Below are 15,736 nucleotides of genomic sequence, written 5' to 3' on the forward strand. Positions count from 1 at the left end.
TGCTATTGGATCATCGAGTATTGCAGTGCTGAACTTTGTAGCACAGAAACAGGTAATAAATATTTACATTATACTTTGGACTGTTTCTGTAGATACATTTATTATATTTATCTTGACTTCCAAGTCAAGAGTGGAAAGGTGTATGATATTTGAAGAAATAAAGATAACCTACATATGTTTTCTTTGGAGTATTGAACCAAACTATATAGCTAGGGGATCATTAACTTTAACTATGTTAGACAGATTAGTAAGGTTAACGTGAACACTGCCTCTGTTATCATATTCTGTTGATAAAGCTAGTGAACAGAGGTATAGTGTTTAGTCATAAATATTTTTATTTATTCTATTAACTGTAAATCGTATCAAAAATGTTTGAAATAAATTGTAGATTATTAACAGATTTGCATTTCTTACTAAGACTCAAGGTTTTCTATGACTGAAAGATAAATATAACTCAATGCCCCCACCAAATATAGCTGCCTCATTTGGTCTGAGAGCAACAGTGACAGTAAGTAGGTCATTCATATGACTATTGTAATACTGTATGTAATTTCAGATTGGCAGGGTAAGAAAATTATTCCTACAGGCAGTACTACGCCAAGATATGACATGGTATGATACTACCAAGACTGCAAACTTTGCCAGCAGAATTACAGAGTATGTGTTTGTCAACACATTATCCACTGTACAGTACTTTTTTCTTGCCTAACAACAGTCATATTTAATTTTTCTAATTTATTATTGTTCTGGGTTCCTGTTAACACAATAATAAATCTTCAGGCTTTACATAAGTCTGAAAATTAATTGAAAAATTGAAGAAGTGCCAAAAAATGTACAATGTATTTTTAAGTAATGTAAGTGGCACAGAAACTTGGTACCGTATGTTATGAACTGCTGTTTGATTTTACAGGGACCTGGACAAGATGCAAGATGGAATTGGGGAGAAGATGAGCATCTTTGTATACCTCATTACTATATTTGTTGCTTCAGTTATCATGTCTTTTTTAAATGGCTGGAAACTCACTCTTGTTGTAATCAGCTGTGCTCCAATAATCATTGTGGCTCAATCAGTAGTGTCAAAGGTACATATAAACACAAATAGCTAATATGTTACAGACATAAACATTTGAAGGTTACCTTATTTTCTCAAGACATAGTTTTTTTCATATCCAACATTACATCACTCATCACCCTGATGATGGATGCAGCATGGATCTCTGGAACGTCGGTAAACTTCTACAAGACTACAACAACCCAGAAGACACCCATCTTTAACATTACAGGAGCTGGTTTTCATCCAGTGTTTGAGATTAGCTTTTTTAAATTCTCTTTCAGATTGGGTTTTCTTAGCCTGTAGACTTAAACAGAATGTGGATAAATTTTAAGAATCCGTTAACTATTTATCCTTCTTCTATTCAGGTACAGACCTCGCTGACAGAGCAGGAGTTGGAGTCGTATGGTGATGCAGGTGCAGTTGTGGAGGAGGTGCTTAGTTCTCTGCGGACAGTGGTAGCATTTGCGGGCGAGGACAAGGAAGTTGCAAGGTAAGAAACTTTTTCTCACATTCATGTTACAAAAATTCTGATGTTTTTGTTTAATAAATCATGACAGTGAAAAATAATGCAAAACTAGGTCTGAATTTCATAAATATCTAAGTATATGCTTAAAAAATGTATGGAATTTGACTCTCCTGACACTTCAGAACAAAGTTTGAAATCTGTGGTTCCTAACTGGTGGAAGTATCCATAATTTATCTATTTTGTTCTTTTTTCAATTTGTTCATTTATTTTGATATCTGCTTATTACGTGACTGCTTTACTCCACCATCTGAATCTTTCACATCATATATCACTTTCAACTTTCATTACCTTTCTCACATGCTATAGAATTTTTAGCACCTGCATACTTTTGAACCAGGCCTTTCACAGAGACTTCTGTGTGTTTATGACTTGTTTTGTATGGAATTTAGAATCTTGATAACTTTGAAGTTGTCAGTGATGGTGTTTTGTAATGTGAAGCTGTGAATTTGTAGATGGTTGTCAACATTTTTGAGGAACATGCTGTCTTTATCTTGAGCCCTAAATATGGAGCTGGTATGTTTCTCTGAAATGCTTCTACTCACTGACAAGTTCACAAACATCACATAAAAGAAGGGTACATCAACAGGACAGATAGCACTCAAAATTAGCATACATTTGGTTTTATATATTAAGATAATTCTATTTTTATTTCAGATATACAGACAAACTTAGTAAAGCGAAAGCTACAGGTATCAAACGAGGCATGTTCTCTGGTCTGGGAGCAGGCATCATGTGGTTTATTATCTACTGCAGTTATGCTATTGCATTCTGGTATGGTGTAAATCTCATCTTGGAGTCAAGAGAGAAAGGCGACCATGAATACACACCAGCCATTCTTGTCATTGTAAATATCACTTATTATTTTATTGTGAGTTCAGGTATAATAATCTTTGTGCATCCCCAATGGAGAAATATTATTTTGGACAGTAGTACTAAGCAGGGCATGCACAGAGTATTTCACATTAACCTTCCTCCCTGCCCTAAAGATGCCAAGATAAATTAAGCAAACAGTATATTCTGGAATGTGGACTTTCTTTTCTTAAACTAGAGAGGATGCATTAACCCTCTGAAGCCAAAACGCATCTAAATTATATTCAAGAATTTAGTTCTTATCGTTGCCTCTGAAGATTTAATAGTAAGTTCATGGACTGCCAGCTGTAAATAGCTTCAGAAGGAAAAATGCAAGTATAGTCATTGCAAAGTGTTATGGAACAAAAGTTGTAACCAATTAGGAACTGCTATTAAGATGAAGGTCCCAGGATAAGAGCTTTCTTTTTATACTTTTTTTATACATGTCATGACAATAAATTGATGGTACTGATGATTTTGCTCTCTGAAGAGCATGTTATATTATTTGATCTTAAATATTTGTGAGAAAAGTGGTATTAGGTGTGTGGTATACAAGACAACACCATTTTACTGTTATAATCGTACTTGAAACTAGGGATCTGCTTTTTTGCTCTGTCTTCAGGTTTAAAACCTAACCATTAATTAGGTGCCGGCTGTAAACCTGTTACATAATGATGACGTGATTAGTACATGTATTATTCAGAATTGATTACATCAATCAACATGATGCATTCAGAATATGAGGTTTTTGCAGCAGTGTGAGTTTCGATTGTGGTCCTTTGCACTTTTAAGATAAAGGCAGCTTGTTCCTCCAAAATACTGGTATACAAACAGAAAACTGTATGGTGTGACAATCTATAAGACCACATTATATTTTTAAGCAGTTTGTACTTACCAAATTATACTTTAATTAATTACCTCAGGTTTATATTCTGTAACAGGTTCTGTTTGGAGTATTGTCTGGAGCAATGAACATGGGCATGGCATCCCCTCATCTTGAAGCATTTGCTGTGGCAAGAGGATCAGCAGCTGCTGTCTTTTCAGTCTTGGATCGTGTGCCATACATTGACAGTCTGAGCAAGGCTGGGCAAAAACCATCACAACTCAAAGGTGTCATTCAGTTACAAGGAGTTCACTTCCAATATCCAGCAAGACCAGAGGTTGAAGTAAGTTTCGTTTATTTGTCTTTTTAAAACAGAGAAGTTTATTGTGGTACCTTACAGATATCAGATGAGATGGCTTCCTGATCAATGTTTCTCATAACTGTTGCCTCACTCTGCATAAAAAACATATATTGATAGTGTTTCAGGACAAGTGTTAAGAATATTTTAACTTAACAAAGAGTAAGTAACAGTAGGCTGAAGAAAACTGTATAATTATTGTTAAAATGTATCTTAGATAAAAATAATGTAAAGATGTGATGAACCTTTTGAGTTCAAAGACAGTAAAGAATTTCTTGACCATCAAAGAAAAGCTAGTTACAACAGTGAAAAAGACATTTTATTTTCAAGAGATTGATATTGCTTGCAGGTACTGCATGGCCTAAATTTGACAGTGAAGAGTGGTGAATCTGTGGCTCTGATTGGTCCTTCTGGGTGTGGCAAGTCAACAATAATCCAACTTGTACAGAGGTTCTATGATCCATCTGAAGGAAAAGTGCTACTAGATGGCATTGATGTTAAACAGTTGAATGTGGGCTGGATGCGGGGTCACATTGGTGTAGTGGGACAAGAGCCTGTGTTATTTGCAACAACAATCAAAGAAAACATTCGATATGGACGGGAGGATGCTACCCAGAAGGAGATAGAAGAGGCAGCACGAGATGCCAATGCTCATGACTTCATCTCAGAGTTACCAGACGTATGTCTTAAAATATAAAATGATGACACTGAAGTTGGGCTTTGGAAGTGCCAAAGCAATGTACATGTAATGTCACAGCTTTTCTTGTGAAGCCAATGAACATATTTGACATAATATGTTAGTTAATGCATATGCATGAAATCTGAGGTTTTCGTGATAGTGAAGGAGACATTGCTTTTATCTACATAATTTTGGAATATCTTTAATTTTTTAATTAATTATGATGTTCCTACCATATCATTACTTGGCTAACAAATTAACTACCTGCTACAGCCACTAAAACTCTGAAATGGAGCCTAGTATACATATATTCAAATCAAATGTTATGTAATATGAGATGTCTTATTATTACATTGGTAGGGCTATGATACAATGGTTGGAGACAGAGGGGCCCAGTTATCAGGAGGACAGAAGCAACGCATTGCAATAGCCAGGGCCCTGATTCGACGTCCAAACATTCTACTTCTGGATGAGGCAACATCAGCACTAGACCTGCACAGTGAGGCCAAAGTTCAGGCCGCATTGGACCGTGCTTCTAAGGGGCGCACGACACTTGTAGTGACACATCGCCTCTCCACTGTTAAGAATGCTGACCGTATTGTGTATATTTCTGGTGGTCAAGTAAGTACTCTAACTTTTACCAGTATGATTAAACCACTCCTACTTCATTTTCTAAAGCTGGCCATTTGTGATATTACAACATGTGCCATGAATGGGTTGGAAAACTGGGATTCAGTTCTTGGCAGAGCAGGATGTTTTTCTTAATTGTAACTTCCAGACTGGTTTTGTGCCCATGTGGCTTTTCTATCTACTGGGGTTCTGTCCCTGGATAAAGTGGGTGAAATGTAAAGCTAACTTCCAACTAATGCTGAGGTGAAGAATGTATTTAGCTGCACCACCAATGTTTCATGCATGGCATGGCACAGCACACAGACACCAGAAACCACTTTACCCTTTTACCTTTATTGGTGCTGGATTATAGACCCAGCGTGAGACAAATTAATGCAGAAGCAATTACTGCTGTAGTTTATTGTATGATCACAAACTTTGTTTCCTTTATTGATTATGTATTCAAACATTTGTAGGTAAAGGAGCAGGGGACACACACTGAATTGATGGCTCATAAAGGTCACTATTTTGCATTGGTGAATGCAGATTCTACTCTTACAGAGGGTGAGTTTTAGTTTGTACATTTTTGAATTGGAAGATCTATCAGAGAACGTAATTGAAGGAAGTGTGACCATTTAATGTAATATGAGATGACATAAAAGCATATTGATTGAGCATTGGGTTTGTATTTAGGAGACACTCTGATTTCCCTTCAATAAGCAGATTTGTGTGGAGGGGAAAATATACGTACATCTGCACTATATTATACATAAGATGATTACTTTAAGATGATTATGACATATTTTATTTGTTTGCCAAAGACAAATACCAGGGTAGTATGTCCTTCAAAAGGGATTATGACCTTTGTCTTCAAAATTGTCTGTGTTTTGTTGCTGGAGAGATGCTGTCGGAGATCATATAATCTCAGAGAATAATGACCTACTGGCTAGTCATGACGACTGATTTTGTCTCATATTTGAATGTATCTCACAAGTACACACATCAACTTCAAAGAGACAGACGCTGAAAGAAGTGCTGCTACCTGCCACCAGGAGTGTTTCCTTAGGACATTGTTCATTGTCTGGAGACAAATTATATATTACGTTTCAGAATCTGTCTCTGTCTCTGCCTTCAGGTAAAATAAAAGGGTATTTAATCTACAGGGCTTATTAGATAAAGTGGTCCCCTTTATTATGGTATATAAATATGTATCAGCAACCTTTAGAACAACATGATGTGCATGTTATCAGTTACTTATGACTACTGATACATTTTGTTGGTCAAATTTGACTTTCATTTGTTGTTTCTTAATTGTGTTTGCTGAGAAACATATGTTTCTTAGACAAATCATTTTTGTAATGCAGGTGCTGGAAGTGGAGAAATGAAACTTCCGAAGAATGACAGTGCAATTAGTGCTGAGAGTCTGACTCAGCAGTTCTCTGCTGAGTCACAAGCTGGAATCAGTAAGGGACCAGTTGAAGTTGCAGATCAAGATGTGAGTCAGTCAGATAATACTTGTATAAAATGTTATTTCTTCCAGCATTTGTTGCAGAGAATAATGGAAGTGAATTAGTTTATTTAAAATCTTGTCTCATATGTGGTATATGAACATTATTATTATTTAAATTTTGATTAATTTTAATAATTAAGTAGGAATTTCTTGTTTCTTCAATGTATTGTATGTGCCCAGCCTGTTCTCATTGGTCTAATTACCCATGGAATTATACAAATTGTTGAATAATAGTTACTTTAATAATGTGCATAATATGTTATGTATTCTTATAAAAGTAGGCTACATATTGTATGAATGGGGTTTGATTTCTGGCAGGGCAAGATTTCTGTTTGTCAGAATGTATAGACTTGCTCTGAGGTACACTGAACATCCTATCCACTGAGATGTGGGACTCTTTCCTCAGAGGTTAAGCAGCTGGGGCATGCAGCTACCCACTTGCATCCTATCTAGCAAAATAAATGGATCAAACCCCATTTATTCAATCCATAGTAAGACACTGTACTGACTAAGCTACCTTGGCTTGCATCCAGTTAGTGCTATGGTTAAAAATGCTTGAAGCTATACATGCACACAGTAATTGCTTATTTTAAAGCACATTCATCTGTTTTAGGCAGAAGAGGAGCAGTATGAAGCACCCCTAAGTCGAATCTTAGCCCTCAATAAACCAGAGTGGCTGCATAGTGTTGTTGGTTGCCTGGCTGCAGCCGCTGTTGGAAGTACTTTGCCTGGATATGCAGTTCTGTTTGGTGAGGTTATTGGGGTAAGCACATTGAAGAAATATTTCATTGCATGAAACCTCATTATTATAATTATTCACTATACAGTGAAATGCCAGTATTACCAACACTGAAGTACTGAAATATTAATTTTTTTAGTGATTGTCTTTCCTGTGCCCACTTTACACATGAATTCAGTACTTCAGCACTGGGGTAGCTCTACCATTACCTTATACATATGTATAAGAATTTCTGTAAAATAACAAAAATATGGGGCATTGAATTTCAGTATATGAAAGTAACATTATAATCTACATATATAATAAGACATTTTTGTTAGAATTGTCATTGTATTTTTAAGTAAATCTTAGACTTTGGCGCAGGGTCCGCATTGGCTGCGCGGTCTGAATCGTGGGCCTTGTGCCGCTTGGTCGCTGGGACTGTGGGTTCGAATCCCACTCAAGCCATGGATGTTTGTCCGCATTTTTCTGTGTTTTGCTGTCCTGTGTACAGGTAGAGGCCTTGCGACGGGCCGGTCCCTCGTCCAAGGAGTCCTACCTAATATCTACAAGTCAAGCCAACAAAAAAGTTGGGACCCGCAGTGTTCAGGCACTTGAAGAATGGGTCGTTCCCAGTAACCCTGTATCCCAGTAGACTTTGGCACAGATCTGATTGATATATTTATAAGGGTCTTCCACAATACTGGTGTATTTAGATATGATAATAATGGAACTAAAATATTTTTAAAGGAAACTATAGCATTTGAATTGTGAGAAACATTACATGTATTGCTTTAGTAGAACTGTGGTTAAATTTCCTCGTGGAAATTTAATGTATTGAATGTACTTAAATTGGGATTATTTATTGAAAATTATATGTGGGAATGTTATCCATAGGCAAATACAACTGCAATTTATTGTGATATTGTTTCATTTTGTGTGATACATTACAACAAAACCATAAACTACAGCAGCAGATTTTCATCAATGTCCTTTAAATTCTAATTCTGAAAGTTTCTATCTCAGTGATGTATCATGACTCAGAAGAAATTCACTACTGTCTGTTGTGTTGAATTCTGTAATTTGTTTAGTGAAATTTTGCAGTTGTCAAAGAAGCTCACTTCACCAACACGAGTGAACAACCTGCAGGGTTAAAAACCCCAATGGCTGAAGTGTAGAATTAATACAGTAGGTTGGATTACATCTATCAGGTGCTGGAGAATCCTGATGCTGAGGAAGTGCAGAGTCTAGTCAGCCTCTACTGCATCTTGTTTGTGGTAGTTGGAGTTGTTACAGGACTTGGGATGTTCCTGCAAGTAAGAGACACTCTATCTTACTATGAGAGGAAAGATATCAATAAGTCAAAGTTTTCATGAAAATATTTGAATCTAAGTTGGACAAAGTAAATGGAAAATTCAGTGTTCTACATAATGTGTAAGTTACACAGGTCACCTGGTATTATTACAGTAATAACATTGAGGAGGATATGGTGGACAAGACATGTAGCTTGGTTGGGACATAAATACATAAAGAATTTTTATGGGGAAACCTGTCTTAGCAGACTTATGAGGAGACAGAGTATAATACTGAGTTAGATTCTGGGGCAATAAGTTGTAATAGTAACAAAACTGAAAAACTGAAATGATGTACTCTTTCGAATACACCGAAATTCCAAATGTGTTCTTTACACCACACAACAGGCATTAATGTCAGCAGGGCAGCGAAGAGAATAACAAAAACAAGTGGTAATTGTTGCAATAATGTGATATGAGGTCATTCTTGCAACAGTGTGAGCCAACTTCAACCTTGGTTTACACTGTTGTGACAGTGTGTTCAAAAAATAACCTCTGTTTTTCAACATTGACCTGAGGTCATGTGGTTGACTAATTCCTATGAAAACTGTAACAGACAGTCATGATTGGCCCATAAGGTGTAAAATGCACCTAACAGAACAGCTTCCAGTATGATTCATATGTTGATAGAGTTTCCAATAAAATGCATTCTTATTAAGTACTCTACTGCTACCAACATCAAACTTCCAAATTGTTTGTGTATATCAGTTGGTATTTCAATATGTGATGTATGTGAAGCAGAATTAAGTATATCACATTTCTTGGTTTAATAAGAACACTACGCATTAACGTTTATGTTAATCTGAATTTATTGACTGCGTGTTTCATGTTTTTGAAAAGGATTTTATGGTCATGTATGTCTTGTTTTGCTGTCCTAACAGATATATTTATTTGGACTGGTCGGTGTTCGCTTAACTGAACGGCTGCGAGTTGCAGTATTTGGTGCTGTGTTGCGACAGGAGGTGGGCTGGTTTGATGAACAGAGGAATCAAGTTGGCACTCTTTGTGCCAGGCTGTCAGGAGATGCAGCAAGTGTGCAGGGGGTGAGTAAATTCAAATAATTCTTTGTGTCCAAAAGTGTTTAATTAATAGTTCTACAAACATTTTCGTCCTATACTTGTAAAGGAAATTCCTTGCAGTGACTAACAATACTTACATATTTAATAATTTGTGAATAATGATAAGTAATTGCTTTTAATTGTGTTTACTCTTGCTTCTAGCAGTTAATCTGGTAAGTTTGTTTTATTATGAGTGGAAGGTATTTTTATCTTTATAGGTACTGAAAACAGATTTCCTGGTTTCTGTGTATTCCACTTAAAAAGTGAGAAAATCTTAGTTTCAGCCCAAAGCCAAAGTGATGACATTTTTCACTCAAATCAGAATAACAAATATTAGGTTAGTTGTCTGTGCTTATTGTGCTGTGAATAGCCATGAGAAACTTAACATTTTATTTCATTGTAAAGGATATGCATCTATACTGAAGGAATGCACCTTTCCACTTGATCAAAAACACATTTTAAGCATTGCCTGTCTAGTAGATTAAAGTGAATAGTGTTGAAGATATACCTTTTTTCTTTGTGATTGAAATGCTCAATTTTGCAAATTTACACTTAGCATCTGGTTAAATGTTAAATCAGTGCTAGATACTATGGCACCAGCTTATATCATCTTTCTCTTACAGGCAACAGGGTCAAGGATTGGTGTTATCTTGCAGGTAACATCAACACTAGTAATTGGTATCTTGTTATCATTTATCTACAGCTGGAAGATGACACTGGTGTCTGTAATACCTGTTCCTTTCATTTTTGTGGGAATTTTTATAGAGGCAAGAGTAATGCATGGTCAAGGATTGAAGGAGAAGATTGCCCTGGAGACAGCGGCAAAGGTAAGCCATATTTTGAATGGCAAACTCTTGTTTCATGTTTATTAACTGGTCGCACTAGGCATTCTCATGACTTCTGCAAACTCATTACACCTAATAGTGATGAAGTTAGTAAGTTATCAGAGGCAATTACTTTAACTACTTCAAAAGAGGGTTACTGAAAGTCACAACTGAGTAGTTATCAATCATTCTTCATATTTGGAAAGTCCTGGGTTCAAGTCTCTGTCCAGAGGTCATCTATTCTTACCAGGGTTTCTTATGGCTTACCTTGGTCTTTCAGACAAATGCTGGGATATTACCTTAAATTAGGCCATGACTGCTTCCTTCCATCTCCTTTCCAATTCAGTTAATTATTCTATCATTTGATTGTATATATTCTGAATTAATGACAGCATCATCAAAGATATAAGTAAATAATATATTGTGATATTTGATCTATATATAATTTGGATATTTTAGTTCTCATGGCAATGAGTATGAAAATGGCTGTCTTTAGTGTTGTTACACTGTGTAATCTGGTACAAGTTTACGGACATTTCAGAAGTGTTGGCTGCCTCCATCATCAGGGTGGTAGCAAGCACCTCTGAAACATCAGTAAACTTATACCAGACTACATGGTGCAACAACCCGAAAGGTAGCCATCTTTATATATAAGTTACTCTTCTTTCTTTATGCAAACTGATGTCTGCTTCTTCAGATTGCTGTAGAGGCTATAGCAAACATCCGCACTGTGACAAGTCTGTGTGGTGAGCAGCTATTCCTTGAGCGTTACATGACAGAATTACTGTCAGCTCAGCAGGCTGCTAGGCGGAAGACTTATCTCCGTGGACCCGTGTTCTCTTTCGGACAAACAGTACCATTTTTTGGCTACGGGCTAAGTCTCTATTATGGCGGTTATTTGGTTAGCACTGAAGGACTTCCTTACAAGAATGTTATCAAGTTGGTACATCTTATAATTACTATAAACTCAACAGTTAAGTTTCTAATGCTTAGAAATGTAATATTATATTCAGTTTTTAAAGCTTATTTTCATTCTAGGTTCACTGATCATGACCTCCTAATATATGCCATTGTTATTTATTATGTCATGTTTTGAACCTCAAAAAGTGTATGAAGATATACTGAATTTCATTGAGTTTGAAATTTTGGATTTTCCCCAAAGGTTCACATAAACAGCAGTGATAATTTTTATTTAAAATCATTCCTGATTACCTATACTGTTAATGGAATGCAGAAGTAATATCATCATAGGGACTTTTCTTATAAAATAATTTTCCAGCTGTTATCCCATCATTACCTCAGTATAACACAAAATTAAATCATAATAATTAAAACAGTTAATTTATTTTACTCCATGCAGAATGTTGTGGAACACAATTCAGATCATAGCTGCAGGGGGATTTACCTTTCCTGATTTTTCATAATTTTTCTTAGCCCTTTCAGGCAAATGTCAGAATATTCTCTTCAAATACACCAGTATTTCTATCTCCCCACTTTTTTCAATACACATTTACTATCACACATCTCACAGGATACTAAATAACTTCTATATTTGTGGAACAGTATGTTCTAATGGCTGCCAGTCATGTTTTGTGTTTGAAGGAGCCACAGTTCAAATCTCTGATAGGAGATAATATAAAACCTGTCAGTACCTCATATAGATAATTATTCTGGAATTTAATGATGGGGAAGTAGAATTTTGAGGTTATATTTATTACATTTTCCTGAATAAAAACTGTGTCTTTGGCAGAGTGTCAGAAGTTCTTATATTTGGAGCTTGGATGCTTGGACAGGGATTGGCATTTGTTCCAAACTATAACACTGCTAAAATGGCAGCTGGGCGAATGTTTCGTCTCATGGACAGGAAACCTCGCATTTACTCTCCTCAGGTGACAGGCAGCAGTTACTGGGTAAGTGATAACTAAATAGTTATTATTCCATGCATTCTTCAGTTAATGCATTACTTATTTAGTGGTATGATAGAGATTTATCTAGTTATGCAAAAATCATGGGGTTTTGAGAAAATACAAACCAACAAACACTTTGTATACCATAGAGTAATGATTACCATACCATAACAATGCTAATAACAACCCACATATTTATAATTGTTATCCCTTAAGGCCCAGATCGATGCTATATAGTCTGAGCTACTGAGAAGCATCATTAAATAAAATATAAATAAACAAATTTAGGTCCAGAATCCTATAACAGCAGCATGTGACCCACCACCCAACCAATTTATCTATGATGTAGATAAATTTATTATTCATACCATTTGACATATTTCAGATCCAAAGTCCATTCTCAGTATTATTATGTTTTCAAATTAAAATTATTATAAGTGCTTTACTTATGCATTTCTTGTGATGTGGAAGTTATGATTTGTAGGACATTTATTGTCGATATGCATATTTTTAGGTATAATTATAAAACAGGAGATGGTTTCAATATAAAATTGTACCTCTCAGGGGTCTGACTTATTTTATGTGTATTTGGACTGCAGTGAAATAGAAATTTTGCGATAATTATGAAAGCCACATAACCTGAATGTGTACAGATAGGTTTATTTTGATGCCCATAATATTTCCTGCAGGAAGCTACGGGCAACGTTGAGTATTTGAAAGTGGAGTTCCACTATCCAACAAGACCTGAGGTGCAAATTTTGAGAGGACTGAATCTCCGGATATGTCCAGGTCAGACTATGGCTCTAGTAGGATCCAGTGGATGTGGCAAATCAACTTGCATCCAGTTGCTGCAACGATTCTATGAGCCTTCAGCTGGGACAGTGGTATGTAATTCCAACAAAAAATTAAACCCAATAACATAAACTTGTGTGAACACTTTCAGTATTTAACATTTGTAAATTTAATTTAGTTTAATTCAATGGATTTTTATGATAGCAGAACACCTCATTTATATGTCTTCTATGTACTCTGTGTTACAAATTTATTAGCCATAGTATTACTGTTGTTGTGACATCAAGGTGTATGACATGGACCTATTTAACTTAAATCTATTTTGTTACTACAACAACACTTTTACTCTCAAATGTGTTGTTTTGTGTGTTGCATGTATTGTCAGAATATTAATGGAGAAGATATAAGTACAGTTCAGCTCGATCGCCTACGAGCACAGTTTGGTATTGTGTCACAAGAACCTGTTCTCTTTGACCGTACAATTGCTGAGAACATTGCATATGGAGACAACAGTCGCGAGGTTCCAATGGAAGAGATCATTGATGCCGCTAAGAAATCAAACATTCACAACTTTATATCGTCTCTTCCACTGGTGAGTCATATTCCATTTTGAGTATGGTATTTGCATAATATCTGCCAGGAAATACTTTGGAAATGCACAGTAAGGATAGCTGGCTCAAGCTGAGAACTGAATTATGTACCTTCCAGATAGAAGTTAAACACAGTACAGTCAAAAGTTTTTGGTGCCATGCTGGAGAACACTCCCTTTTCGGCTGTCTGTGACTGCTTATACGGTTTTCTCTTTCTTCTAGGGATATGAAACAAGATTGGGCTCAAAGGGCACACAGTTGTCTGGAGGCCAGAAACAGAGGATTGCCATTGCAAGGGCACTGGTGAGGAACCCCAGAGTGTTGCTGCTGGATGAGGCGACATCTGCACTAGACACTCACAGTGAAAAGGTAGAAGAAGTAATTCATATTCTGTTTTAGTTGGACCATGAAGTTTTGTATCAGGTATTGTTGTGTACATTTCTGTTAGTTAGTCATCAAAGCTTGGAATCAGATTAAGACATTTAAAATAATTATAATCGTAATACTTCTTGAAACCTGCATTAGAAGTTCTGAATCTTAAGGACACCTGTTGAGAGAAAAATTGATTTTGCTCTCTTCTACACTTTTAAATCTCAAGAATCAAACTAAGGTCTTTTGAAAGTGTAACAAATATTCAATTAGAAGGAATTTTCAAATACAAAGTCTGATGTCACAGTAATCTAATTCAGGCCACTTGGGAAACTAGTGCCACTTAATATAGGGTCTTGAAAATTTTGTGAAGGAATAGATCTTTATAAGGACATCCCACTTTTGTTAAGGTAATTTTTTGTAGAATGCTAAGCAACTTGGTGGGAAAGTGAAATCTATATTTAGCTTCCTTTAGATGGTGATAACTAACGAACCTTTTTGACTAAGAATGTAAAATTTTGTAGGAGACAGATAATGAACATGTCTACAAATTCTGTACGAACAATGTTTTTTATGTTAATAGATACAAACATCGTGATGGTATGAAACTTTGAGGATATGTCAGAATATGTATTAGTAGCATAATGCACAGAAATCAGTCATTTAATTCTAAATTATGTAATTAATATTTTATAATCATTGCTAGCCTCACCATATGGAAGCATTTGAATGGAAATTGGTATCTCTGGATCATCATATTGCAGATATTGGAATGATGATGTAAACGAGAAGAGTGAGTTCCTATGAAGATGCACAAGACATAGAGTTGTATCTGCAGCTTACTATATGTACTGAAGACATCATTTGCTGGAATTTTATAAAAAAATGTTTATTTTATTTTAAATGTATGTTTGACTCCTTATAGACTTCATATGATTATATATAGGTGGTGCAGGCAGCTCTAGACCAGGCAAGAGAGGGACGCACCTGCATCACTATTGCACACCGCTTGGCAACCGTTCAGCAAGCGGATGTTATCTGTGTGTTGAATCAGGGAGTTGTAGCAGAGATGGGATCTCATTCTGAGCTGCTAGAGAAACAAGGACTGTATTGCCAGTTGCTGCGACAAGCAGCAAGTAACATTATACAATAAACATCATTGTAGATTCTGAATTGCAATTTTTGTCTTCCATATATGTGCCTTCATACAGCCGTGTGATGCCCAGTATTTAAATTGAATCCATCATTTTGAAAGCATCCAATGCCAGTCTCTAACATACCAATGCTCACACGACCATTATCAAAGAATTACAAAAAGAAACCTATGTAGGATTTGAGGTTCATGGCAGTGAGTCTGAAAATGGCTGTCTTCTGGGTTGCCACGCCATGTAGTCTGGTAGATGTTTACCGACGTTTCAGAGGTCGTTGCAAAAAAACCTATTGGATAACTTTGAAGCCACCTATGTTTCTTATCTCCTTTTTTATTTAGTTGTTTATTATTTATATTTTGGATCTTTCTTTATGACTGAGATTCAGATAAAAACATTGGCAAAATTAATAATATTTAGTTGCATTTTCATTGGTGCTGCCTGAAGGCAGAAGTTCTGCAGACTTTAAGCCCAGTATGCTGCATAGCACTATCACCCTCTTCCCCGTTCCACAGTACGTACGACCCTAATCACCTTTACGAATTTTTATGCATGATTCTCAGTAAGGTC

General features: G+C 36.0%; 1 protein-coding gene across 4 annotated transcripts in view; it reads left to right on the forward strand.

The window, feature by feature from the left end:
- The window catches only part of LOC110830378 (multidrug resistance protein homolog 49-like), a 25,993-nt gene extending 10,802 nt beyond the window's left edge, over positions 1-15,191 (forward strand). For all 4 annotated transcript variants that reach the window (XM_087360998.1, XM_022065250.2, XM_022065249.2 and 1 more), the window contains 20 exons: positions 1-52; positions 557-657; positions 911-1,082; positions 1,420-1,544; positions 2,235-2,424; positions 3,371-3,595; positions 3,960-4,289; positions 4,650-4,910; positions 5,375-5,462; positions 6,263-6,393; positions 7,022-7,171; positions 8,338-8,442; positions 9,360-9,521; positions 10,160-10,363; positions 11,058-11,299; positions 12,111-12,270; positions 12,957-13,151; positions 13,445-13,651; positions 13,872-14,018; positions 14,965-15,191. The exon at positions 1-52 is cut by the window's left edge and continues 93 nt beyond it. In XM_087360998.1, the coding sequence (XP_087217124.1) occupies positions 1-52; positions 557-657; positions 911-1,082; positions 1,420-1,544; positions 2,235-2,424; positions 3,371-3,595; positions 3,960-4,289; positions 4,650-4,910; positions 5,375-5,462; positions 6,263-6,393; positions 7,022-7,171; positions 8,338-8,442; positions 9,360-9,521; positions 10,160-10,363; positions 11,058-11,299; positions 12,111-12,270; positions 12,957-13,151; positions 13,445-13,651; positions 13,872-14,018; positions 14,965-15,171 (3,454 nt within the window). In that variant the 3' untranslated portion in view covers positions 15,172-15,191. The remainder of the gene's footprint in view (positions 53-556; positions 658-910; positions 1,083-1,419; positions 1,545-2,234; positions 2,425-3,370; positions 3,596-3,959; positions 4,290-4,649; positions 4,911-5,374; positions 5,463-6,262; positions 6,394-7,021; positions 7,172-8,337; positions 8,443-9,359; positions 9,522-10,159; positions 10,364-11,057; positions 11,300-12,110; positions 12,271-12,956; positions 13,152-13,444; positions 13,652-13,871; positions 14,019-14,964) is intronic.
- Positions 15,192-15,736: the final 545 nt, after the last annotated feature.

This window comes from Zootermopsis nevadensis, unplaced genomic scaffold, assembly GCF_977971745.1.
Source record: "Zootermopsis nevadensis isolate Lab colony 2312 unplaced genomic scaffold, Znev_1.0 Znev_ptg000050l, whole genome shotgun sequence".
NCBI classification, from domain to species: Eukaryota; Metazoa; Arthropoda; class Insecta; order Blattodea; family Termopsidae; genus Zootermopsis; species Zootermopsis nevadensis.